At 55.5% G+C, this 25,708-nt stretch overlaps 1 protein-coding gene across 1 annotated transcript; it reads right to left on the bottom strand.

Moving 5' to 3' along the window:
• Nucleotides 1-1,125: 1,125 nt before the first annotated feature.
• Nucleotides 1,126-25,708, bottom strand: PARVG (parvin gamma). Its single transcript, XM_030815397.1, has 13 exons — nt 25,480-25,708; nt 23,993-24,083; nt 21,245-21,309; nt 19,242-19,344; nt 17,869-18,009; nt 16,464-16,579; nt 15,027-15,082; nt 14,522-14,544; nt 12,084-12,142; nt 11,882-11,950; nt 9,571-9,672; nt 1,952-2,024; nt 1,126-1,464 (listed from the first exon to the last, which is right to left on the bottom strand). The coding sequence occupies exons 2-13, from the start codon at nt 24,069-24,071 to the stop codon at nt 1,355-1,357; spliced, it is 996 nt and encodes a 331-aa protein (XP_030671257.1). The 5' UTR covers nt 24,072-24,083; nt 25,480-25,708; the 3' UTR covers nt 1,126-1,354.

Genomic DNA, 25,708 nt, shown 5'->3' on the forward strand with positions numbered 1-25,708 from the left:
TGACCTGGCGCTGCGTCACCGGCTCCCATCTTGCTTCCCCGAAGGACATCTGCCCAGGCGCCCCCAGTGGGTGTCAATGATGACCTAGCCCCTAACCCCCCTCTAAAGCCCCTCCCCAAGGCCACAGCTGTCAAACTATGAAAACCCCAGACCCAGAGGCCTCTTCAGGGTCCAGGGAGGAGCAGCAGCCTGGGGCAGTGGTTGCCCTTCTTCCCAGCCTCAACGCTCCCCACAAGTCCCACTCCTCCCTGCCAGCCCCAGCACTCCCCATCAGCCTCAGCCCTCCCCGCCAGCCTCACCCCTCCCCACCAGCCCCAGCTCTCCCCACCAATCTCACCACCCCTGCAGCCTCACCCCTCCCCACCAGCCTCACCCCTCCCCGCCAGTCTCATCCCCCACCAGCCTCACCCCTCCCCACCAGCCCCAGCCCTCCCCACCAATCTCACCCCTCCCCACCAGCCTCACCCCTCCCCGCCAGCCTCACCCCCACCAGCCTCACCCCTCCCCACCAGCCCCAGCCCTCCCCACCAATCTCACCCCTCCCCGCCAGCCTCCTCCCCGGCTCCCATCAGCCATCAGCTCTGCTCCACTCTGGAAGCCCTGGACCGACTATGTGCAATTCTCCCACACGACTCTTCTTTATGTGCAGAAAATGCCAAGTCTCACTGGAGCGAGTGGAAAACCACAGCTCCTAAGGACAGACTAGAGATGACCTGAACCCACTAATCAACCCCGAAGATTGCTTCTTTGTGACTTTTGGGCAAAACTCACGAGGGCAGCTGCAGGACTCAGCCCGGCCCGGGTTGCTTTGACAGTCACTGAATCCACTTCTCCCGGTGGGTGGGGGCATGGCTATGGAGCCATGCGGGCTCTTGCCCTGGAGGGTGACTCTGGGGCCCATCATCCCGAGTGAGAAGCAGGTGGGTGTGGGGAGCTAGGCTGGAAAAGCTGGGGTCTGGGGCTGTGGGCCCTGTCCCTGAGAGCCTCCAGCCCTGAGTGATGCCACCTCTGGGCTGTCACTAGCCTAGGCCCACAGATGAGAGGCTGATGTGACCCACACTCACCTCATGGGAGGGAGGCTGCAGGTTTAAGGGCCCTCCCCAGGACCCTGGCAAGTTCCCAGAATCCCTCCCAGAAATACCTTTATTAAAATAAACTGAGCAAGGCCAGGCGGCTCAAAATGATCCTCACAAGGGGGTTCAAAGATAATCGGATGATGGAGACCGGAGACAGGGTGGGAGGGAAGCGGGTCACGAATGCACAGGAAACAGCGGGACTGTGGGAGGACCCCCTGCGGCCTCGGGCCCTCCAGCTGGGCTGACAGGCAGGCTCTGGGTTTTGGGGGCAGTGAGGGTCAATTTGGGGCTCCACGGGGCGTCCTGTCCCTGTGTGCCTTCTGCGTGTGCTTGCAGAACAGGCCATAGAGCACCCGCAGTGTGCTCTTGGCATCCTTGTTCACGATGTCTGCGGGGCAAAGGAGGGCAGGGCAGCCAGTCAGGCCTGGGTGGCAGTGACCGACCGTCCCGGTGTGGTCAAGGTTTCCTGGCATTCAGGATTTCAGTGCTAATACCAGGAGAATCCCTGGAAGCCAGGACAACTGGTCACTCCAGGCCTGAGCCCTGCGCCCCCTGCGTGACTGCCTCCTCCTCCTGGCCAGTCCTCCTCTGAACCCTCCTGTGGTGCCCCCAACACAGCAACTCCTCAAGGTCTGGCTTCTCTGGACAGCCTGTCCCCAGAGACCTTGGTCTCCCCCTCCCCAGAAGCTCTTCCCCTGGGGCTGCAGTGCCCCCTCCCAGGAAACCTTGGCAAGCGCCCATTCTCCACCCCTGCCAGGCAAGAGGACTCTGCCAACACGTGTTCATCCCCTAACGCCCTGCACCCTGTTCTGTGGCTCTCGCACGAGGCTGCCACCCAGGGCTGACCACCGTGTGGGCATCTGCCTCGCACTCACCTTCAGGGCTGACAGGGCAGCTGAGCAGGCCCTCGTCCTTCAGCAGCTCCAGTGCCAGGGTGACGTTGTGCAGCTATGATGACAAGGCCCTGTCAGATGTGGGCACAAGCAGCAGCCCCAGGCCAGGCCCTGGGTCCCAAGTGCCAAGCCCTTCCTATTGTCTGTGATGTCCATCATGAGCCCAAACTCCCATCCAAGGTGGGCATCCCTGACCACAACCACAGTCCGTAGTCATCCGGCATCTCCCTACAGCCCCCAAGGATGGGGAGCTCACTCCGTCACACAAGCAATCCATGCCTCATTCCTCAGCCACTCACAGGCCCCGCTCTGAGCAGGTGGTATACCACACTGGGCACATACTTGTGTCCAGGGGCCACTGTCAGTGAAAAAGGCAATCACCAAGGAGGATACCCAGTAGGGATCAGGGAAGGCTTCCTGGTGGAGGTGACACCCAGTGGTGAGTCCTGCCAGGCAGGGAGAACTACCCAGGGAAAGGAGCAAGGGCCTGGGGTGGCAGAGTCCCTTTGAGAACAGCTGTTTCCCAGGGCAAAGCACAGTGAGGAAGTCAAGGCACGGAGGAGCCAAGGGGCTCGCTGGAGCTCACGAGACAGCAAGTGCTCAAAGCAGGTCTGTCCACTCCAATGCTCATGCGAAGCAGGCTAGAGACTGGAGCGGTCCCCACCCAGGCGGCTGTCCTTTCCACCACCCCTTGCCTGGGGTGCAGTCTCAGAGATGGCTCCCGCCACCCCTTGCCTGGGCATCAGTCAGGTCCCCCAGGGATTCAGAGCTCAGCTTAGTCCCTGCCCAGGGCCTCCCCTTGCTCACCTGCAAAGTGTGCTCACCACAGTTCCCCTGTGCCTCGCTACAGGATATGGGGAGAGCCCAGGAGCCTGCCGGCCCTCCCGCAATAGGTCCCCTCCCTTTCCATTCCAGCTTCTCCCTTGGGCCTCATCTACAACCACAGTAGGTCCCAGGCCTTTGCCTTAGGGCAGCAGCCTGGTGTGTGTGAAGACGGACGAACTCCTGGTTCACCGTGACCTCAAACAGGTCCTCCCTTCAATGACTTAGCCATCCGTAGATCCACTAGAGGGGCTGGACATCCCAGCCTGGGGGTCAGCTGTGCCTGCTCCTGTTCCCTATCTGCCTGGCCACACCAGCACCACCAGGGCAGGGCAGTTCCCACGGCAACCCAGCCAGGGGCCAAGGGGCCAGGTTGGCCGAGCATTGGATGAGCAAGGCCAGGCAAGACTCATCCAGAAATGCCAGCCTGGCCCAGGCCACCTCCAGCCACCTAGAGGGCCCGAGCAAGAGGACTCTTGGGATCTAGCTTGGATGTCTGTGCACTGTCACCCCCACCCCTGCCACCAAGTGTCTGATCTCAGACAAGTCACATATCCTGGCTGGGCCTCAGGTGCCTCATCTGTGTTATGGGGATGATGCATCTATCTGCCTGCCTCTCCAAGGCTGCCACGTGCATCCAGTGTGATGACGGACACAGAACTGAAGCCACAAAGCAAGATTCGAAGGTGAGGATGATGAAGGCACAGAAGCTGGAAGTGGGTGAGCAGAGTCCTTCTCCACTTGGGGACACGAAGATGGAGGGCGGGTCCCAGATGGAAAGGAGTGTATGGGCAAGGTGCCCAGCAGCAGCAGCACCGCTCCTCTGTAGTCAACCAACAAGAAGAAGCAGGCCAGGCGCGGTGGCTCATTCCTGTAATCCCAACACTTTGAGAGGCCAAAGTGGGCAGATCACCTGGGGTCAGGAGTTCGAGACCAGCCTGGCCAACATGGTGAAACCCTGTCTCTACTAAAAATACAAAAATCAGCTGGGTGTGGTGGCACGTGCCTGTAATCCCAGCTACTTGGGAGGCTGAGGCAGGAGAATTGTTTGAACCCAGGAGGCGGAAGTTGCAGTGAGCCAAGATTGTACCATTGCACTCCATCCTGGGTGACAAGAGCGAAACAAAGGCTATCACATGGCGCCAAGGATGCGGCATGCTGCAGGTGCCAATGCGGGGTGAAACTCTGAGGCTGTCCAGACCAAGGTGGATGGGAAGCTCCGAGTGGACAGACCAGAGCCTCACTGGAAGTTCCCATCACTGTGTCCCCAGTTCTTCCTCCTAGACTGGAATATTCTGGGAAACTAGGGTTACAATTGTTGCTATTGTTCACGTTCTCATCATGAATATTATTTGCAGTTACACGGAGAGTAAACGGTGGAGAACAAGACCCTGAGGAACCTGAGGTTCCACACTCCACAGTGCTCTCCTGCCTCAAAGCCCCGCCTCTGATATACTCAGTGAGCCAGCATCTCCCAAACTATGATCTAGGATGGACAGGAAAGGGGATATCCGTGGCCAAACGTTTTTAGAAACTGTTGGATTAAATAAAATAATCTGCAAGTCCTTCACTGCAGGACTTATCAGAGCCCTGAATGTGTTAGTGGGTCTCATGAACCTTCAAGACTAGACATGTTTCCCCAAGTTATTTATTCATAGAACCCATTTGTCACAGAACACCTCCTGGGACCAATGTTTTGGAAACACTTTGTTCATTCACTTATTTAAAAAAATACTTGTCATCTCCTATGTGCTAGCCACACAACCAGTGCCCAAAACAGACCAGACCTCCTGCTCTCATGGAGCTTATGCTTTCGGAAGTGCCATCAACACTGAAAATTATGACATCTGCTTCTGCTTGTCACACTCTTCCTCAATGACATTGAATCTGAACAAAAGATCATCCCCCAGAAGAGCTGACCCTGGCTCCAGAGCTATCTCACGATACTCTGTCCAGAGATTTTTCTTCCGTGTGTGGTTTGAGATGAAGGGAAAACTACCACCTTCCACGGAGCTGAGAGAAGGTTACAACCCAGGAGGACATGTGCAAACCCTCCTGGGAAAAATAATTTAACGTGGAAGGACGCCAAGGATTCCTGGCTCCGGGGATTTTATTTCTGGGAGCGAATGATCTTCTCTCCCTCTGTCCTTAACTTCCGTGCCCACAGCGAATAACTATCTCACATAAACACCATCGGCAAAGAGGGTCTGATAATGAGAAATCCAATTTCGAGAGGCTACTCTGCCAAGATAACAATTCCGCAGAGGCCCACCTTCAGCAAGGGCTGGTGTTCCCGCCCTCCTCAGCTGACGACCTCTTCAGCATTTTGATTACACATTCCTGCAGCAGAGATTGCCCACAATATGCTGTAAAAATTCATTCTTGGAGTCTGAGCTAAGAGGCTGCTGCTTTTCCCCCACATCTAATCTGACTCATATTCAGAAGTAGGTTCTAAAATCAGTGGATTCAGCAAAGCGGCACAACAACATGGAAGTCTGCACGTTTGTTCCCGTCTTGTAACTGGGGCTTGGATGGTGCAACAGATTGAGCAGAGGCCCTGCAGCCTGGGGGCGCCCCAGAGCGGCTCTGAGCTGGGTTCTGAGCCCCAGGCCCTCAGCCCGCAGGTGGTCCTGCCTGCCCGCTTCCTCCGCCTTCTCTCCTCACCGCTCACATTTCAGTGCCTTGCCTTCCCGAGGCAGGCTCTGACCCCAGGCTCAGCCTTGGCTTCAACCCCACTGAGCCCTGGCACCCCTCCATCTCCCAGGGAGTCACACTGGCTCCACAGGAGGGAAACAGGGAGGACTCTAACTCACTGTGTGTGCTGGGCCAGACTTCTGTGCCTCTCTGAACTGTTTCCTCTGTGGAAATGGGGATGGGAAGAGTTCCTAACTCCAAGACGCAACATGACGATTTGCTAGCACATTCGTCCACACTGCCTTTGGGAGACCCCACCATCGGCCCAATTCTGCACCCACACACTTTGCAGGGCTGTCCCATGTCACTGCCAAGGCCATAGGGCCTGCTCCGATGGAAGTGGCAGCCTGCCCATTCTGAGCCAGGGCCTCATGCCTTCTGCCTGGTCTCTCATGTGTCTGCCATTGCCAGGAGAAAAGCGTGCCCGGGCCAGCTGCTGGTCCCAGGAGGAACATGGCAGGCTGTGGCACAGAGCCCAGCCACCCAGCCACGGCAGCCTGATCCCCATCCAGTCCTCGGAGGAGTGGCAAAGCCTAGCTGAGCCTCTAGCAGCTAAACTCAGCCGACCTGCCGGTCTGTGGGAAGCAATGAGTGTGGTTTTCAACCCCTAGGTTTTCGGGTGGTTTGTTAAGCAGCACGTTTGTGGCAATGGCTGGCTGAGGCGGCTCCTCCGAATGGAAGCAGCGGCCACCGTGCCTGCCGCGACCACCAGGACCGTAGACACTGACTGCCCCGGCCTCGTTGCTCTGAACCAACATCCCAGCTCTTGGGAACCAAGTCCAGAGCACCTGGCCTCCAGGGAAGGTGGAGGCCGCACCCACTCAAGACGCATCCCCCCCCGTGGGGGCGAGGGACATGGCAGGCTGCGGGCAGCAGGCTGTCCTGGCGTGAGGCTGCCACTGAGCAGCTGGGTGATACTGGGTAAGCCTCTTGGGCCCCTGGCTCTCCTCTGTAAAATGGAGATGTAACCCTGCCCCGCTCTCACAGGGGCAAGGAGGGAGGGTGAGTGGGGAGAGGGCCAGGAGAGGCAAAGTGCAGGGAGCTAACTCCAAGAGAGTGTGGACCGTGGTACAGGGCCCCACAGAGCACCAAGGGACTGCAGAGGAGCTGAGAAGGTGGGCAGAGCTGGCCGCCCGCCCGGGGAAGCAGGTGGGAAGGAAAGCCAGGGTAGGCTGGGCTGAGAGCACAGCCTGCGTGGATGCGAGCGAATGGGGGAGGACCACGCCCTGGAGAGCTGGAAGGGGGCCAGAGGTCATGTGTCTGTGGCTGGGAGTCAGCAGGAAGGGAGGAGGGGATGTGGCTGGGGAGGCAGATGGGGCTTGGCAGTTGGGTGCTCCACTTGAAGCAGGGGAAAGGCACAAGGGTGGGTGTCCAGGAAGGTTAAGGGGAGGGGCCTAGAAGAAGGGCCCAGGTGGAGGGGGAGTCTGGTAGGGGCCCAGGGGGGACCTCACCTGCTACTGGGCCCCAGATAGGCCGAGAGGCCTGATCCAGTGCCAGGGACGCCCTGGGCATGTGAAAGGGATGGAAGCCTTTGTCTCTCCCAGAAACGGCCCCAGAGGTTGGCCCTGGGACTGGCCATGCGGCCCTGCCTCCTGCTTCACCTATTTAGAAAAAGCTACTGCCGCAGAGAGATAAAGAGGTCCTCCTGCCCCAGGCCACGGGAACCCTGGCATGGATGGAGATAAGCTGGCTGCCCGGGATCCTGGGCACGCCACCAGCCACCAACACTCCAGCCTGTCCTTTGGGATGCACGCCTCCAATGTCACCTCCTGTGAGAGGCAAGGCTGGGGATACTAGGGACCACATGTCCCTCAATACTTTCTCCTCGATGGTTCTCCAAACTCTTTCTTACTACCTGTGTGGCCTGAGTAGGGGGCAGGGATTGTCAGCCCATTTTCAGAGACAGAAAACCTGAGGTCCAGGCAGGCAGGGAGCTGGTGGCGAAGAGCATAAGACCCTGGCCTCTTGCCTGGCAGTGACCCGGGGTAAGCCTTGGCCGCCCTGGGCCTCTGTTTCCTTATTTGGAAAGTAGTAAAATCCCTTCTCATGGGCCAGGCCTACCGGGTAGGAAGGGCGCTCCTGGCAAGGGAACAGCTTGTGGCAAAGCCCAGAGGTGGGAGAGCCCAGGGAGCTGGAGGAAGTGGTGGCACACACAACAGGGGCCTGGTGGGGGCGGAGGCAGGACTAGCCAGCAGGCAGTGAAGGCTGTACCTGGGGAAGAGGCAGTGGGAGCTGCATCTTTGCAGGCTCACCTGCCCTCCCACCTTACCTCCATCACTCTCTTCACCCCTCTTCCCCAGGTCAAGCCGCAGCCCTCGTGCCTGGACGCAGGCAGCCAGCTCCCAGCCAGTCCACCAGCCTCTAGGTCCACGTGGGAACTGCTGATCCCCCCAGGTCAGGCCCCACCCTTCCAGCCCCTTTAGCCAGAGTGAAGCACCGACACCTCCCTGACCCATTCCTGTTCTGGCCCTACTCTGAGCCTTTGCTAATGCTATTCCCTCCCCTCTGCAAGCCCTTCCTTGATAACTCTGCAAACCAATCCCTAATCAACTTCCCGGCTCACCTCTGATGCAATGCCCTTCTTGACTCCTTGAGATTATTCTAAGCCCTAATTCTTCCAGGCCCCTCCTCTGACCCACGCATCTGAACCAACACATTTTGCTGTGGCCCTGCAAGACCACACGTCACTAGGAGAACAGTGGGCATAGACTGAGAGGTCCCTGAAAGCAAGAGCTATGTTGGATCATCTTAACATCCCATGCAGTTCAGGGCCTGGCACTAAACAGGCCCTCAGAGAATGGGGGAACAGGCGTGTGGGTAGGGGATGGGTGGATGAGCAGGTGGGTGGATGGGCAGGCAGGTGTATGGGTAAATTGGGTGGATCAATAAACAGAACAGGAAGATGGATTGAAGGACAGACAGATGGATGCATGAAAGGACAAGCAAGTGAATGGACAGGTAGGCAAGTGGATGGATGACTGGATGGATGGACAGACAGACATATAGATAAACTTCCTATAGGTGGGTAGACAGGCAGGCAGGTGGATGGATGGATGGATGGATGGATGGACTGGGTACATGAATAAACAGACAGGAAGATAGGTGCATGGACAGGCAGGTAGGTGGATGGACAGGTAGGCAGTTAGATGGATGGGTGCATAAATGGTGGGTGGCTTGGTAGGGGAAGAGGAGGGCTAATAGGCAGTCAGGTAGGTAGATAATGGGTAGATATGGATGGATGGGTGGGTGGGTGGATGGATGGGTGGGTGGGTGGGTGGATGGATGGATGCATGGATGGGTGGGTGAGTGGGTGGATGGATGGATGCATGGATGGGTGGGTGGATGGGTGGGTGGATGGATGGATGGATGGATGGATGGATGGGTGGATGGATGGGTGGGTGGATGGATGGATGGGTGGGTGGGTGGGTGGGTGGATGGATGGATGCATGGATGGGTGGGTGAGTGGGTGGATGGATGGATGCATGGATGGGTGGGTGGATGGATGGATGGATGGATGGATGGATGGATGGATGGATGGATGGGTGGGTGGATGGGTGGGTGGATGGATGGATGGATGGATGGATGGGTGGGTGGTGGGTGGGTGGATGGGTGGGTGGGTGGATGGATGGATGGATGGATGGATGGATGGATGGTGGATGGGTGGGTGGGTGGGTGGATGGATGGGTGGATGGATGGATGGATGGATGGATGGATGGATGGGTGGGTGGGTGGATGGATGGATGCATGGATGGGTGGGTGGGTGGGTGGATGGATGGGTGGATGGATGGATGGATGGATGCATGGATGGGTGGGTGGGTGGATGGATGGATGGGTGGATGGATGGATGGATGGATGGATGGGTGGATGGGTGGGTGGATGGATGGGTGGGTGGATGGATGGTAGATGGATGGACAGGTGAATAGGTGGATGGATGGATGGATGGATGGATAGGCAGACATATAGACAAATAAGCTTCGCCTACACCCTTCACTTCACCTGAAGTAAATAAACAGACTGGTCATGTCAGTTCTGTATATCTGTTCACTCAGAGGTAGGCAATAAAGAAAAATCCTTGGAAAACTTACCATTTCTGCAGGAGAGTTGGGAGTGAGGTAGAATTCCTTTAAGTGCAGGAAGAAGCCTTCAAGTTGTCCAATCAGCAAGAGTAAGATGACCCCGTCTGCAAACTACAAAGGAAGGAACTGGAGACTGTCATATGGAAGAAGCCTGGGGAAGCCCACTCTATCTTTTACAGGCTGTGTGGCCCTAAGGAAGTCATATAACTTCTCTGAGCCTCTGGTTCCTTGGTGAGAAGTGGGGAAGCCACGCCTGACCTCACAGGGTTGCAGGTAAAAAGTGGTTTCAGGCTGCCTGGGATATAGTACATGCTCAGTGTAAAGAGTGCTTTCTAAACTTACTGCAGAAAAGCCTCATGTCAGTTTTTAAACAGCACGCTGTTCCACAAGCTACAGAAACACGGGGGAAAACAGAGTTAAGTGTAAAATTATTCCATCAGAGGAAAGGCAGAGAGCAGCACACCGGGCTCATCTTGCCAGCTGCCACATTAATATTTCTGTCTGTTCTGTCTGTATGTTCAGAGATAAAGCTGTCGTCCCCGCCACCAGCATATCATATGTTAATATAATCCTATTGAGTCTCTTCAAAGATACAAAACACAGGATGGGATACTGGAAGAAACTGCCATTCGAAGCCCTTAATGGAATTTCCTCATATTAAGTCTGTTTCGATGTTACTAGTTTGGGCCTGAAATCTTTTCTGCCGCTATCCCTGGGTAATACAACTGGAATGCAAGGGGCTTCCTTACCCCATTTTATTGAACAGTCTCTAAATACCACCTTTGCACATGCCATGAGTCTCTAAAACCCATTATTTTACCAAGGGAGAGATAAAGATAGAACAGGTAGAATGTAAATCTCAGAAATCATCCTGTTTATACCCACATAAAACATAATAAAACTACAAATCTCTCACTTATTTCATGCCGGCAGCATGCCAGGTAATATACCAAACACGTGGGGCTCACCAGCTCATGTATCACTCACAATTCTACCAAGTTGCTGTCTTGTACCCCCTTTATAAGAAGAAGAGCCTGAGGTTCAGAGAAGTCCAGTAACTCACCCAAGATCACACAGCAAATGTGGAGGGGTATCAGCAAAGCCCAGGGCCCATAAGTGGTGGAGGCAGGAGGGAAATGTGTGTCTATCTGGCTACTGGGCCTGGTACTTCCACCCTGCCATGCTGCCACACCGTATCACACACAAACTGCTCACATGGCCACCATGTGAGGTGGTTATAAGCACTAACTCTGGCCCCAGCTGCCTGGGTTCAAATCCCGGGTCCACTACTTATCACTGTGTGACCTTAGACAAGTTAATTAACCTCTCTGTGCCTTAACATCCTCCTCTGTAAGTGGGGTAGTACAGTTTCCACTTTAGAGGATTATGGGGAGGATTCAATGAGTTAACATGGAAAGCATTTTGCCCTGGGACTGGCACATAGTGAGGGCTTTATTGGTTTTAGCTACTAGGCATGGGAGTACATTAACCCCTCCTCCCTCCCCAGCCAATGCCCATCCAGAGTCTCTCTGAGAGGTCAGCAGCTCTGGCTACAATCTTCATGAGCCAACTGGTCCATCTGGGACCAGACTCCCTCCCTACTCCATACCCCAGCACCCAGCAGAACCCAGGTGGCCAGATGCCTACGTCATGTCCCATTGAGGCCACTGGCATCCAGCAGACTCCATGCCCACTCTGCAGGCCCCAGGCTGGCAGCTGCTCTGCTCCTCTGCACCCCCCACTCCCGTGCAGTGTGGGAAGCCTACAGGGACACAGCTTCACCGTAGAAAGCCACAGCCCACGGTGGGTGCTGACCCCCTGAGATTCTGCTCCCGCTCCTGGGAAAATTTGGCTTAAGTCAGCCGGGGGAGGGGCTGGGCTCCTCAGGGTGCTTGTGAGAGACATGGAGCCTACAGACGGCGGGGCTGTGCTGTCACCTACGCCTGGCACATGACACAAATCTAATAAATTCTGTTTGGGCGAACACAACCACGCAGGGAAGACTCATGTGCTTCAAGTCTTGGCATCAGCTAGTCTGAGATTAATTATAAAATAAAATTATAACAATGAGAAGCAGTGACAGCCGAGGTGACTCCAGCTTTGTGACGTGATCCCACACCTCCACCCCCGGGATCCCACCATGTCCCTGGTGGCCAGTGCTGCCTGCCAGCAACAGTCCCACCGGGGAGGGGGACCCTAAGGCTCCAAGAGGTGATGCAACCCCCACCACACAGCAGGTTCCCAGGACCTGCAGAACCCTCTTTCCTTCCTACGGCCAGTGGCCCTGCCCTGCCTGGGGACGCCGCAGCTCAGTCCCTACCTGGGTGTCCAGATTCTGCACAGACAGGCCCAGGCGGTCCAGCTTCTGGTTGACAAAGTTCACGATGGCCTAACCAGGGAAGAACAAGGGCCTAGCACACAGCAGGTGTGATGCAAGGACCCGTGATTCCCTCCTACAGCGCAGGTGGGCAGTGGGTGGGGTGGGCGGCCTGAGAGCCGCTGAGAGCTTTGATCTCTCCTACCTCTTTCACTGCGTTCACTTTCTCCGGAGCCAGCTTAAATAATTCATCAAAGACGTCCTCTGCAGACACAGATCCAATAAACACCTCATTACAATGCTATTATCTTTGTGCCAAACAGGGAATTTTTTTTTCACAAAAGTTTCTTAGAATAACCAGTCCAGAGGGAGCTGTCGTTTTAGATCATGGTTCTCAAATAAAACAGACCTGGATTTGAGTCACTGCTCTCCTGGCCGTGTGGCCCCGGGGGAGTCACCTTCTCTCTCTGTGCCTCCCTAGCTGGGGTTGTTGCAGAGATGGAATTCGATAGCAGATAACACACCTAGCCCCATGGCACAGTGACTGGGCACACAGTAGGACTTCATAAACAGCCACTCTTCCTGCAGCTGACACCTGTTACTGCATCGGCACAGCTGCATCCCTTTACCTGCCAGCTGGCACTCCCTCCTCCCAGGGCCCTGCTCCACTCCCCAGGGCCACGTGAGCTGCCACAGGTGGGTGATCAGGGTCCATGAGTCTCCTCCCCTTGGTTTTAAATTGGCTGAGTGAGGACTGCTCCCTGCTGCCTCCCCCTGCCCCCAAGAGTGTCTGAACCTACTGCCTGCAAAAGGCCAGCTCTTTCAGCAACTCAGTCACTCCCCTGGGGTCTGGGAACAGTGGCTCAGGCCCTGGGGGTCCAGCCTTGGGTGCCCCATGTCCTCAGGCTAATGCCCTTTGTGCACTAGCTGGATTCCTGCTATTTGAAGCTAACACACCTCCCATGGGGACACTGGTCCTTGGGCACCAAATACACAGACTGGCCTGAGTTTGCTGTGGCTTCTGCCACTCAGCAGCTGTGTGACTCTAAGCAAGTCACAGCACCGCTCTCTGTTTCAGTTCCCTTGTTAGTGAAGGGGGGAAAGTAGCACCAAATAGCATCATGCACGTTAAAATGCCCCTGCTCTGTGTCCTGTCTTCACCCTCTGACACCCACTTCTCATGCTGCCCCCTGCCCAAAATACTGCTCCCTGAGCAACCCCTCATGTCCTCAGGCTGCCCCTCCCACTACATACACAGATCCTCAGCCAGCCCTCCTTGCCCCTCCTTTCTCCTTTCTTCCCAAACTCAGCCTCCCTCAGCCCCCATTCTCAGAAGCTCCTGGCACATTATCATCTCTACCTCTGCAGGTGAGGTGCCCCTCATAGCAACCCTGCCCACATAGCTATGTGTCTAAGTGGGGAGGGTACAGGGAGGAAAAATAGTGTTAGGATGGATGGATATGGGTGAATAGATAGGTTGTTGGATGGGTAGATAGAAGAATGGGTGGATGAATAGGTGGATAGATGAAGGGATGGATGGATAGGTGTGTGGGTGGATGGATGGATGAATGGATGGATGAATATATGGATAGGTGGGTGTATGGATGGATGGATGGATGGATGGATAGATGATGGAAGGGTAGGTGGATGGATGAATGGAAGCATGAATGGATGGATGGAGGGATGGGTGCATGGATGGATGGATGGATGGATGGATGGATGGATGGATGGATAGGTGGGTGGGTGGGTAGATGAATGTATGGATAGGTGGGTGGGTGGGTAGATGGATGGATGGATAGATAGGTTATGGATGGATAGGTGGATGGATGGATGGATAGATGATGGATGGGTAGGTGGATGGATGAATGGAGGCATGAATGGAAGGATGGAGGGATGGATAAATGGATGGGTGGGTGGATAGATGAATGGAAGAATGGGTTGACGGATGCATGGATGGATGAATGGATGGATGGATAGGTGGGTGGGTGGAAAGTGAGTAAGTAGATAGATGAATGGAAGAAAGGATGGATCAATAGATGGATAAATAGATGAATGGATGGGAGGGGGAAGAGCTGGCCAGACCACCGACAAAGGAATGGATACATGAAAGAAGTAACAACTAGAACAATCAACTGATTGGTGAACAGCTCTGTCAGAAGAGCAGAAGCCACATTATTGCCCACTCACTATTGAGCACTGCCCACATGCTGAACACACTCATAAATTATCTCCTTTAACCCTCACTGCCAGTTTAAAAGGTGAGTGCCCTTTTATAGATGAGGAAACTGGGCCACGGACAAGTTAAGATACTTGCCCAAACTTAAGTGGCTAATGAGTGGGAAAACTGGTGTTTGAACCCAGGCCACTGACTCCAGAGCGCACACATTTAACAGACTCCACCATCACTGCCCATGTGAATTATAAATCTCTCTCCCCACAGGAACAGTATCATGAGAAGGAGCAGCCAGCTCCTTGGATGGACAGACAGAAAGAGGGACAAATGAATAAGAATGAGGCTTGAGATACAAACAGCAGATGACGGGGAAATGAGAGAATGCTCAGCAATTAACCCTGCATTAAGACTTGTCTGCATTAACACGCATCAGATAGGAACAGATTTCCAAAAATGATGAAAGTACTCACTCGGAGGCTGGCCCTTGTCTGTGCTGTGCAGGGGGTGGAAAAAGCAAACAAATGGTTAAAAAAAAACACCCTGCAAACCTACAATTTCTCAATATGACAAGCCTCAGTGCTGGCAAGGTTGCAAACAAACTGGCATGCTTGTGGTTTTCCTGGCAGCTTTGTAGGTAGGGCAGATAGCAGAGAAGGTCTTATGGGAAGCAAAGGGCAGAAACAGGTTCGTACCCTTCCCTGAGGCTTCCACATCTAGAAACATTTGGACTTTGCTGGTTTTGTGGTTCCTGCTCTGTTCTGAGGGAGACACATCACACGTATCATAAAGTGCACAAATCGTAAGTTTACAGCTTGTGCATTTTACACATACACACCTGTATGATCACCCCCACTTACACGCTGCAGAACCTCCCAGCACCCCCTCCCCCCTTCCCTCCTCAAACACACCTCCCCTCCGCCCCCCTCCACCACCGTGAGCCCCAGCCCCACCCATGGGCCCTCATCCTTCCCTCACCTGTATTCAGTGAGCTGTTCCACCAACTTTTCTGACTTCAGACCACTCTTGGTGCTCTAAGAAAAATAAAGGGGGAAGAAATTAAATAATCCAGAAAACTCTGGGGCCCAAAGCAGCCCCAGTGACCCGTTTGCTCTGCATCATCCCTCCTCAGGACAGCCTCCTGGCTTGTCTTTCTTCCCCAGGAGCCTTAAGGTGGGGGATGTGTCTGCCTCACTCCCCGAGGCATCCCCAGAGTCTCACGGTGAGAGGAGGGCAGTATCAATTGAGCATGTGGCTATGAACAAATGAACGGTGAAGGAATGAATCAATGAAATCACTTCTGATTCATGTTGGCAGTATAGACCAAGCCACACAACTGCTTGGTAGGGAATTATAATCAATGGTTTTAAAAAACAGTAGAAGGCCAGGTGTGGTGGCTCACGCCTATAATCCCAGCACTTCAGGAGACTAAGACAGGTGGATGGCTTGAGCTCAGGAGTTCGAGACCAGCCTGGGCAACAGGGTGAAACCCCATCTCTACCAAAAATACAAAAAATTAGCCAGGCACAGTGTCTCAAATCTGTAGTCCCAGCTACTTGGGAGGCTGAGGTGGGAAGATCACTTGAGCCGGGGAGGCAGAGGTTGCAGTGAGCCAAGATTGTACCACTGCACTCCAGCCTGAGCAATAGAGCAAGACCCCATCTCAAAAAAAAAAAAAAAAAAAAAAAAGTAGAAATTACTCTGACTGGGTTTGGCCAAACTTGGCTTATTCTCTTGGGACAAGTCAGAGGTAAGCCCTCAGACACGAAGCCCCTATGCACGAGGGACCCGAGGCTGGGGTGGGTTGGGGGGCGGTCACAGGAAGCAAAGAGCTGGTGGGGCCCCCTATTGTGATGCTCAGAGTCTGTCTGGAGAGGAAAGTCATGGATTCCTGGGTATTAACTGCAGCACAGGTAGGCCACACGCTAGACAGAACATCTGAGGGTGGGGAAACCCAGAAAGGCTCCTTGAAAGAGAACAGGGCACTGTCACAGCCATCAGTAATTTAATAAGAGACAGTACCCTCATGGTGAGGGCAGTGGTTTTGCCTCGGGGTGTGAAGGCTCCCTGTGGCAATGAACGGACGGCCACACGTGGCTCAGGGATATGGCCTGACAGCCCCTGGCCTCAGCCTCTGCCAGCCAGATGCCCTCTGCTGAGGTCAAGTGGAGCTGGCCAACCATGGACCTCCTCATGCCCCCAGGCCTCGGCCAGCCCCACTAGACTCTTACCAGCCCGTCCCCAGCTCCAGACAGCACCCCCTGGCCATCCTGGCTGGATTCTATTTCTCAGGGTTCCCTGAAACTCACCCTGGGTCAGCCCCACCCCAGCCAGCTCGACCCATGCAGGGTACAGCAATGGGGGGCCCAAGACGCTCAGCTTCTGCTTACGAATCCCTGGGGCCCAGGCTGCTACCTCGATGGTGATGACCTCCACCTGGACGTTGGTTGGGAGGGACAGGTCGGGCTGGAATCGCTCGGCCAGGGCCACAAGGAGGTGCAGGGTGGACAGCAGGTCCTTATTGAAGATGGCTGGGAAGAGGGTGGAGACAGGTCAGAGCCCAGGGGGCTGCCAAAACGTGCAGCCAAATGGAGGCTTCCTCATTGTCAGAACAACCATCTGCAGACCAAGGAGGTCTGTTTCCAGTCTTCTGGAGAGCAGAGATCTGGAGATACATGTTCAGAACCTAAAAATCATCACACTTCACCTCATCATCCCACTTCTTAGAATATAGCCCAGGGGTACGGTCTACCTTGTGGAAGGAGCTCTAGACACAAAGATGTTCACTGCAGTGCTGTTTACAATTGGAAACAACAAAGTGACCTCCGGGAAGGCCCTGGCTGAACAATCATTGGATTTCAGCTGAATGTGACTTAATTCAGGGTTGATTTCATCAACATCAATTACTGACTGTGAGATCTTACAGGTGCGAATGCAGGCGCGTGTGACCCAACAAAACCTGGGTTTGAAAACGGACTGTTAAATCCTCACCGCCCAACCTTGGAGAAGCTGCTTAACTCCTTTCAGCCTCAGTTTTCTCATCTGGGTGGGGTGGAGGGATATAGAGAATTGAAGGGAAGGAAATCTACACCAAACTGTGAACCAGGTGCGGTGGGGAAGTCTAGGTATTTGGCACACTCTCTTGGTTTTTGTATTTCTTTGATAAGGAGTCTCACTCTTGCAGCCCAGGCTGGAGTGAAGTGGCGCAATCTCAGCTCACTGCAACCTCCGCCTCCCAGGTTCAAGCGATTATCCTGCCTCAGCCTCCAGAGTAGCTGGGATTACAGGTGCCTGCCACCATGCCTGGCTAATTTTTTGTATTTTTAGTAGAAATGGGGTTTCACCGTGTTGACCAGGCTGGTCTCAAACTCCTGACCTCAGGTGATCCACCCGCCTCGGCCTCCCAAAGTGCTGGAATTACAGGTGTGAGCCACTGTGCCCGGCCAGGCACACTCACTTTTTGTACAAGCAGGCCCTGCAGATATTCTAATACTTTAATGAGAGTGTGGATGGACGGACCATGGTACTTGGGACTCAACAGTGGCTGTCATTCAGATAGCAAACAGAGACTGTTTGCTATCCTTGGGCTGCACTTTGCTGCAGTAATACCCTCTGGGGCACAGATGTGTGCTGGGCTGTTGGCTGCTCAGCCAGATGCCTGACTGTGGCTGCCTGAGGCTTCTACCTCCTTCCTGACTCCCAGGTTGTACTCCTGCTGGGAGAAGGATGAGTGCACCTTCCTGGTGGGTGAGACGCCTGGAGCAGAAGGACCCCAGTGGCCCCACACTCCCCCGGGGTGGCCAGGTTGTGGCCCACATACTCTCCACGCTCCACTTGGCCTGCCGCTCCTCCAGCTGCAGACTCCGGTTCACGGCCTCCAGCACCACTGTGAGCTTGTGCTTCTGGCTTGTGGCGGTCAGGGCAATGTCCTCTGCTTCCAGCTTGAGCGCCGCCAGCCTCTCTGGAGGCAGGAGAGGGTGGTGAGGGCCCCCGGCCAGGGACAGACCAGAGAGCACCTCAGGGACCCTCCAGGAGGCTGAGCCTGCCTGGTGCTTCAGAGAACATGGGTCTGGAGAGCCTATTCTTAGTGTTGGACCCTGGGCCACACCCACAGCCTCAATCGGGTATGCCCTCCAGCTCCCAGGAGACCCTCATCCACACAGAACAGGATTGGTGGGGCATGCAGGCCACATGATGTGAGCAAGCCTCAGCCCCCTGAGCTGGTCAAGACAGCCCACCTCACCTTGATCAGCCTGTGCCTGCAGCCCTTACCCTTCTGCACAGCTGTGTCCACTTCGTCTCTGCAGGGCAGTGTGGCCTACTGGTTAAAGCCTACACTCCTAGGCTTCTATCCTGACCCCCCTGCTTCCCTAACCATGAGACTTTGGACAAATTATGAGGCCTCTCAGAGGCTCCCTTTCCTCATCTGTGAAATGGGGATAGTAACAGCACAGGGCTGTTCTGAGGATGAACTGCGCCTGCTACATGGGACACGCCCGGAAGTGGTAGCCAAATGAGGGGGATTGTGCAGCCCATCTCCAAAGAGCGTGGCGAACACTGCGGAGGCTGGCCCCAGGCAAAGTGCTAAGGACATGGAATTGGGCCTATCTGTGGCCTCCAACACCACAGTTGTGTGCAGAAGAGATGCGTAGACCACACATGACCACACAAGGGCAAAGGGAGAGGGTGACTCTGGGGCTTGTGGGGAACACTTGCCCGGGGCTAGAAGGAGGCCCTGAGAATGCACACCCCCTGCAGAGCGCCTTGGAGCTTTCCAGACTGAGGAGGAACACGGAGGCAGGAGCCCAGCCCTGCCCCCAGCCACCCAGGACTGCCCTTTTTCTCTCTAGCAGCCCGGGGCAGCCCGAGGGCAGGGACCACGGGTTCTTTTGTTACCTCCCAGCACCTCAAAACAGCAGGCACTCAATATTACACAGGCAGTGTGGTATGGTAGAAAGAGCACCAACCCTGGCGTCAGAGCCCCAGCCTGAGCCCCACCTCAGCTCCCTCACTCATGGGCCGTGGACAGCGCCTCCATCTCCCCAGCCCAGGCCCATCTGGAAAGTGAGACAGGTGTCCCTAAACCCGGGACCATTGTGGGGACTGAAGGAGAGAGCCCACCTGTGGGTCCTGGAGGGACCAGGTCAGGGGGATGGGGCCGAGACCCAGGCAGCCCCAGAAACAGCCACTTACGGAATAGGTGGTGTAGGATGAGCCCGTCGAACATGTCCTCCTCCAGGCTGCGGACCACAATGTGCTCAGGGAGAAGAGTGGCGTTGATCCACTCCATCAGCACCTGCAGGCTCCAAGGGGACAACTTTTCGGGGGATGGGGACTTCTCACCCGGCCCTCCACCTGGCTCGGAATGCCTGCCTCTCGCCTGCCAACTCCTACCCATACTTCAAGGCCTGGTCAAATGTCACCTCCACTGGGAAGCCCTCCTTGATCTCCCAGGCTGAGTTAGGGGCCTGCTTCAGGTTCCTGCAGACTCCCTCCTTCTCTCCATCACAAACCTGAGCAGTGTGGGGCTGTCATTATCATGTGTGAGGTTTTAGTACCAGGAAATGGGGTACTACCACAGCAAATACCCAAAAATGGGGAAATGGCTTGGGGAATGGAAAGAATTGGACAATGAACACTTGATAGAAAAAGCCTAGATTGCCCTGAAGAGGTGGTCAGTAGAAATATGGATGTTAAAGGTGCCCCTGCTGAGGTCCGAGGAGGAAATGAGGGACACGACATTGGACGTGAAGATGGAGGTGGGGACTGCAGCGATGCATCCACAGGTCTGCGAGACCAGGATGCTGCAGCCATCACAGCTGGAGGAAAGGGAGAAGACAGGGGCCCCCCGAGAGCCTCCAGAAGGAGCCAATCCTGCCAACCCCTTGGGTAAGGGCCTCTGGCCTCCAGCACTGTAAGACAATAGGTTTCTGTGGTTTAAGCCGTTCAGTCTGTGGTCACGTTACAGTAGCCCTAGGAAGCTAATGCGGGGGCTGCTGGTGCCCTACCCACTCCTTGACTGGTGCCTACTGGCCCAGCTCCCACCTGCAGCTCTGCTCGAAACTGTCCCTACTCTGCTGTGCTCAAAAGGTCAGAGTGCCAGGGAATCAAGGCCCAGCCCTTTCTCAGGGAGCAGCTGTTCACTAAAGGTTGTCAGGAGGTTGTCAGGGCGTGGTGTATAAATACCCCAGCTCCATCGCCCCTCAGGCAGGAATGCTCTGAGCTTGCTCTATGCTGGCTCCAGGGTACCCAGCAGGCTTGAGCCCCCAAAACCATGACCAGCTCCAACATTAACCATGTGTTGGTCCCTTCCCTCCCATGACCCCTGGGATAACCTCCCAACTCAACTACTGGCATCCAAATCCTTGTCTCTGGATCAGCCTCTGGAGGAGCCCAAGATGGGATGACGTGTCAGCACCCTGCCAGGTCTTCCAGGCAAGACCATGGATGGTGTCCCCAGTGCCAGTCACAGGGCTGGGCCAGGTGTGCTGGTCAAAGGTGGGAAAGGTGGGTGGATGGAGTGAGGGAATAGGAAGGAGGATGGAAAATGGCCCACAAAGCCTCTGGGTATGGAAGATGGTGTAGGCCAGGAGGCCTCCCTGGAGGAGGCAACAGAGAGGCCATGTGGAGACTGGAGACACAGAGGCTGAGGGAAACAGAGGCCTGGAGCCCACCTGTGCCCAAGCTGGTCCAGTGGCCATAGCAGCAGACCCATGACCAAGGAGAGAACTAAGAATGGGTGACCCAGGCCCACCGCCACCACCTCACCAGTTCTCCTACACCTCGGGCAGACAAGCTGGGGAGGAGCACAGGCTTAGGGGCTGGCAGCTCATGTCAAACCAGAGCTCCGTTATGGGCAGCTGCATGCCCCTGACAGATGAGGTCACCTGTCTAAGCCTCGCTGTCTGTCCTGTCCCCAGGATGTGAGGGACAATAGATTGGCCTCAAATCCCATGAGGTTGCTGGGATGGTGTATGTGAAGGCACACATTTGGTGCTCAATAGATGTTTGTTCATGCAGGCTCTGTGGGTGACTTGCTCCATTCAACAGGCCTTCCAGGGGTCTTCGGGGGTCACCACCCCCCAGCCTGAGGTCAAGGAGTGGGGGCGGCCTGCTGCCCCTGCCCCATGGAGGCCGCTGCCTGGTCTGCCAAGAAGAGGCACCCAGGGAAGTCAGGGCTGTGGAGGCTGCTGTACCTTCTGCAGTTCTTCAAATTTGGGGTCCTTCCGGGAAGTGGGTGGCAGGTATTTTTTCTTTCCTCCTGGAAGCAGAGTGGGTATGACAGGCACATGGGGACCCTGTGGGGCGCTTGGCCACGCTCCCTGCAGGTCACCCACAGATTTCAGCACCGCAGACCCGGGCCACTGGTGCTGCCACTTCCGCCCCAGCGTGCTTTCCCTCATTTCCCTCACGAACACCAGCTCATCCTCAGACACTGCAGCATTTATACTTTCAGACATAAACTCGGAAGTTATTTCTTGATTACTTGACATTCAAAGTTAACCAGGTATCCCATGTTTGATATATCTGGCAGCCCTACCTATTTAGGTAAAGTGAAACCCCAGCCAGAGAGGGTAAGAGGTGCCCAGGCTCACCAGGCTCTAAGCGGCTAAGGTGGGACTTACCCCAGGCCTGCCAGGCCCCTCCATGGCCCCTCTCGTAGTCAGACTCCCCGGGGTGGCCCTCCGAGGCCCAGCAGCTCCCCTTCCCCAAGGCCATGGCCAGCATCTGCCCACATTTTAGACTCACAGAACCCACAAAATGTCAGGGCCAAGAAGGACCTCTGAGATCAACTAGTTCCAACGTACATGGGGGGAAACTGAGTCAGTAATGGGGACTGTCTTGCCTAAATTCACAAAATGCATCATCTCTCATGTGACCCCAATAAAGGCTTTTCCTAGACATCCTGAAAACCTTCAAGTACTACCCAGACCCATGTCTTCTGATGAAAGGGAAGGCAACAGCGTCATGGGCTGATGTGCCCAGCACAGGGCAGGCTCTCAGCAAACACTTGGGCAAGTGAGCAGGCGAATGAATGAATGAATGAATGAATATGGTGCTGCTCCTTCCTGGAGCAGACTTCTCACCACTTGAATCATCCAATGTCCCAGCTCTGCTTGCCAGAACTTTTAGTATCTTAAATCAGTTGTAAAACAAAAAATTAGGCCGGGCGCGGTGGCTCACGCTTGTAATCCCAGCACTTTGGGAGGCCGAGGCGGGCGGATCACGAGGTCAGGAGATCGAGACCACGGTGAAACTCCGTCTCTACTAAAAAAATACAAAAAATTAGCCGGGCGTGGTGGCGGGTGCCTGTAGTCCCAGCTACTTGGAGAGGCTGAGGCAGGAGAATGGCGTGAACCCGGGAGGTGGAGCTTGCAGTGAGCTGAGATTGCACCACTGCACTCCAGCCTGGGTGACAGAGCGAGACTCCGTCTCAAAAAAAAAAAAAAAAAAAAAAAAAACCAAAAAATTAATGGGTTTTTTGTTTGTTTGTTTTGTTTTGTAGTAACTAAGTCCTACTATTCTAACTCAGCAACTTTCCTCAGGACACTTTCTAATCTTCAATGGTTTAAACACAGAATACCAGATGGTGAAGAAGCCAGCCAGCTGACTCTGGACCAAGCTTGTCCCTTCTGGGGTCTCATCTGCCGTGCCAGGGACCCTGCCGTCACTGGAGTTCTCGCTCCATAACACCTACTTAAAGGGTGGCATTCAGGGCTGGGTGCAGTGGCTCGTGCCTGTAATCCCAGCACTTTTGGGAGGCTGAGGTGGGTGGATCACTTGAGGTCAGGAGTTTGAGGCCAGGCTGGCCAACTTGGTGAAACCCCGTCACTACTAAAAATACAAAAATTAGCCAGGTGTGGTGGCAGGTGCCTATAATCCCAGCTACTCGGGAGGCTGAGGCAGGAGAATCTCTTGAACCTGGGAGGGGGAGGCTGCAGTGAGCCCAGATCACGGCACTGCACTCCAGCCTGGGTGACACGAGATTTCTGTCTCAAGAAAAAAAAAAATTAACAAACATTAAAAGGCGGTATTCACAGGAGCTGGAGAAAGCCGCATTCTGCTCCCTTCCCTTAAATTATTTCACATGTCTTCTTTGTCAGCACATTTATGTTTTTGTGGTTACATAAATTCCAATGAGTTCACCTAAAGCCCTTCCCCACTGGGACATCTGGCTGCTTCCTTGCATGCTGTTGTTCATTTGTTTCTTTCAGAGAACACAGGGAGGGTGACAGCTCTGGGTACCTGCCCCTGTCCTTCTTTTGAGCCATCTCCTAGAAGGGAGGTTGCAGGAACTGTGGCCGCCAACCCCCTAAAGGGCTCATGACACAGAGCTTTGCTGAAAGGGTGACCCACGCTCGTTGAATTGCTCCATCCTATGCTCACCTCACTTTTGAAAGAGACCCACATGTGTGAGGGGAGCACATCAGGAGCCCCACACCCTGCAAAGCATCACTCCATGGTGGGCGTCGCTGTGTGGTCCGTGTGGAACCTCAGTTCTGGGACCACTCTCCTTGGGCTCAGAACCCAGCTCCACCGCTTGCTAAGAGTCTCCTGTTACTGTGGCACATTACCCCTTGTGCTTCAGTTTCCTCATCTGTATAAAGCAGGCAATGCTGCCCACCCTTGAGAATAAATGAGTTGCTATAGGCAAGAGGTGCTGGTGCCGTAGGGGCACACAGAAGGCTCACAGAACGACAGCAATCGGTATTCATCATCATTATCCACACCGTCTCTCACCTGGAGAGAAGAGGCTGTAGCTCTGCAGAAGGTTCCAGGAGGAGGAGTTGGGTCAAGCATAAAGCAGAAGGTGGAGGCAGGGGTGAGCAGAATTGGGCGCTCAGCTGACAGCTGGGAAGGCACTGCAAGTTCCAGGCATGGCCAGGCTCACTCTTGCCACACAGACCCTCACCTTCCACCCTCAGACCTGCATGGGCACACACCTTGTGAGAGCTCCTCCTCCGCTGGGGGCTCCACCCCCTTGGGGAGCTGCAGCAGGTCGTACAAGAACTCTGGCTCCATCGCCTCCCAAGCCTGTACAGAGGAGGCAGAAGAGGGTGTCATGGTCTGAGAAGCCCCAAACTCAGCCCCTCATTTCCTCCAGACCTGGAGGCACAGAAGGAGAGTCGAAGCCAGGTTCTGGGGACACGTCACCATGCCAGCCTAGGCAGGGGGTACGGGCCCTGTGAGAAAGAGCCCTTGAGCCAACCCTTGCGGGATGATGGGGCAGAAAAAGGCACAGAAGCTGAGGGCGGGCACAGCCAAGCAAAGGCTTGGTGGGGAAGTGGTCCTTCCTCAGGCAGGTGCAGAGCGGCCGCCCACCGTGCTCCTGCAGCCCCCAGCACCCTACCCAGGGACCCCCACCCCACCCCAGACAGGACAAAGCAGGTACAGCTCACTCCTCAGAGCTTGTCAGGTTGAGCTCAAGGGAAACCTCCCCGGTCGGCCTGTGTGGGGCTGGCTGAGGTGGACGCGTGGAATGGTGACATCTCCCATCCCATAAACCAGAAGGGCCAGGGTTGACAGAGGCACTGTTCATCTTCCTCCTCCTCATTACGGGCAGAAAGCTGGGGGCTCACCACATGCCCCGGACAGGGGCAGACCCAGGGGCCAGCCCAGCCCTCCTTCCTGTTCCCCTGGCCCACTTCCTCTTCTGTGAAGGCTTCGCCGGCTCGGCGGGCGCCTTCTGGCCTCCCTCTTCCTCCCTTTTCAGCCCCTGGGTCTTCTCAGTGTTTTCAAACTCAGTCAGACATTGAGGTAGGGGGGTCACATGGCAGAAGCTGGTGGCCAGAGCAGGGAGCCCCCAGAGCTGTGGGAGACGGAGGCATTCACTCGACCGGAGCCACCCGTGTCACACCAGCAGCCAGCCTGGGGTGGGGGATGCCAGACTCCATCCTGCCCTGTAGCGTGGAGGTGGTGGGGACACAACTGACTCCCAGCCCCTTAATCCCCAAGCTGAGGGCCATGGCCAGAGAAAACGAAAGCACCCGGCCTGTGCGTCAGGAAGCCTGGGTCCCAGGCCAGCTCCTCCTCACTCGGGCTGTGTGACGTTGGGCAAACCCCCTGCCCTCTCTGGTCCTGATGCATGGTTACAAGGAGGGCCTGGACTCGATGCTGCCCAAAGGGATCAGCAGCCTGGGCAAGCGCCTTCCTGGCCCCAGGGCCTCAGTTTCTTCACCTGGAGACGGAGGGGTTGGCTGAAGTTCAGGGGCGGCAACTCCTCCATAGAACAGGGAGGGAGGACGCCGAGCAGCCTCCGAGCAGGGGCAGCGGGAGGGGCCATGGGGACTCAAGGTCCCACTGTACCGACTCCCTTCCCCGGGTGGCCTCGGCTGGGACTGCACTCTGCGATCCTTCCCAGGTGGTGTCTGGGCCCCTCCCTCCGTGACCCCCAGCACCCAAGTATGGCGGCCCCGATGCCAGAACTCACCCAACCGCTTTCCACGCAGGAAAACAAAGTCCTACTGGGTGCAAAGGGTGGTCCCTGGGTTCCGAATGGAAGCAAGTTCCGGGTTCTTCTGGGGGCTTCTGGGGGCTTCGGGGACCAGGCCGGGAGGCAGTAGCCCCGCTGCTCACTTCCTCCAGGGCCCGCTCAACCGGCAGGAGCTTCCTCCTCTCTGCGGCAGGGCCCGAGGGGGGTGGATGCTGTGAAAGTGAAG

The sequence above is a fragment of the Nomascus leucogenys genome, chromosome 7b (assembly GCF_006542625.1).
Source record: "Nomascus leucogenys isolate Asia chromosome 7b, Asia_NLE_v1, whole genome shotgun sequence".
NCBI classification, from domain to species: domain Eukaryota; kingdom Metazoa; phylum Chordata; class Mammalia; order Primates; family Hylobatidae; genus Nomascus; species Nomascus leucogenys.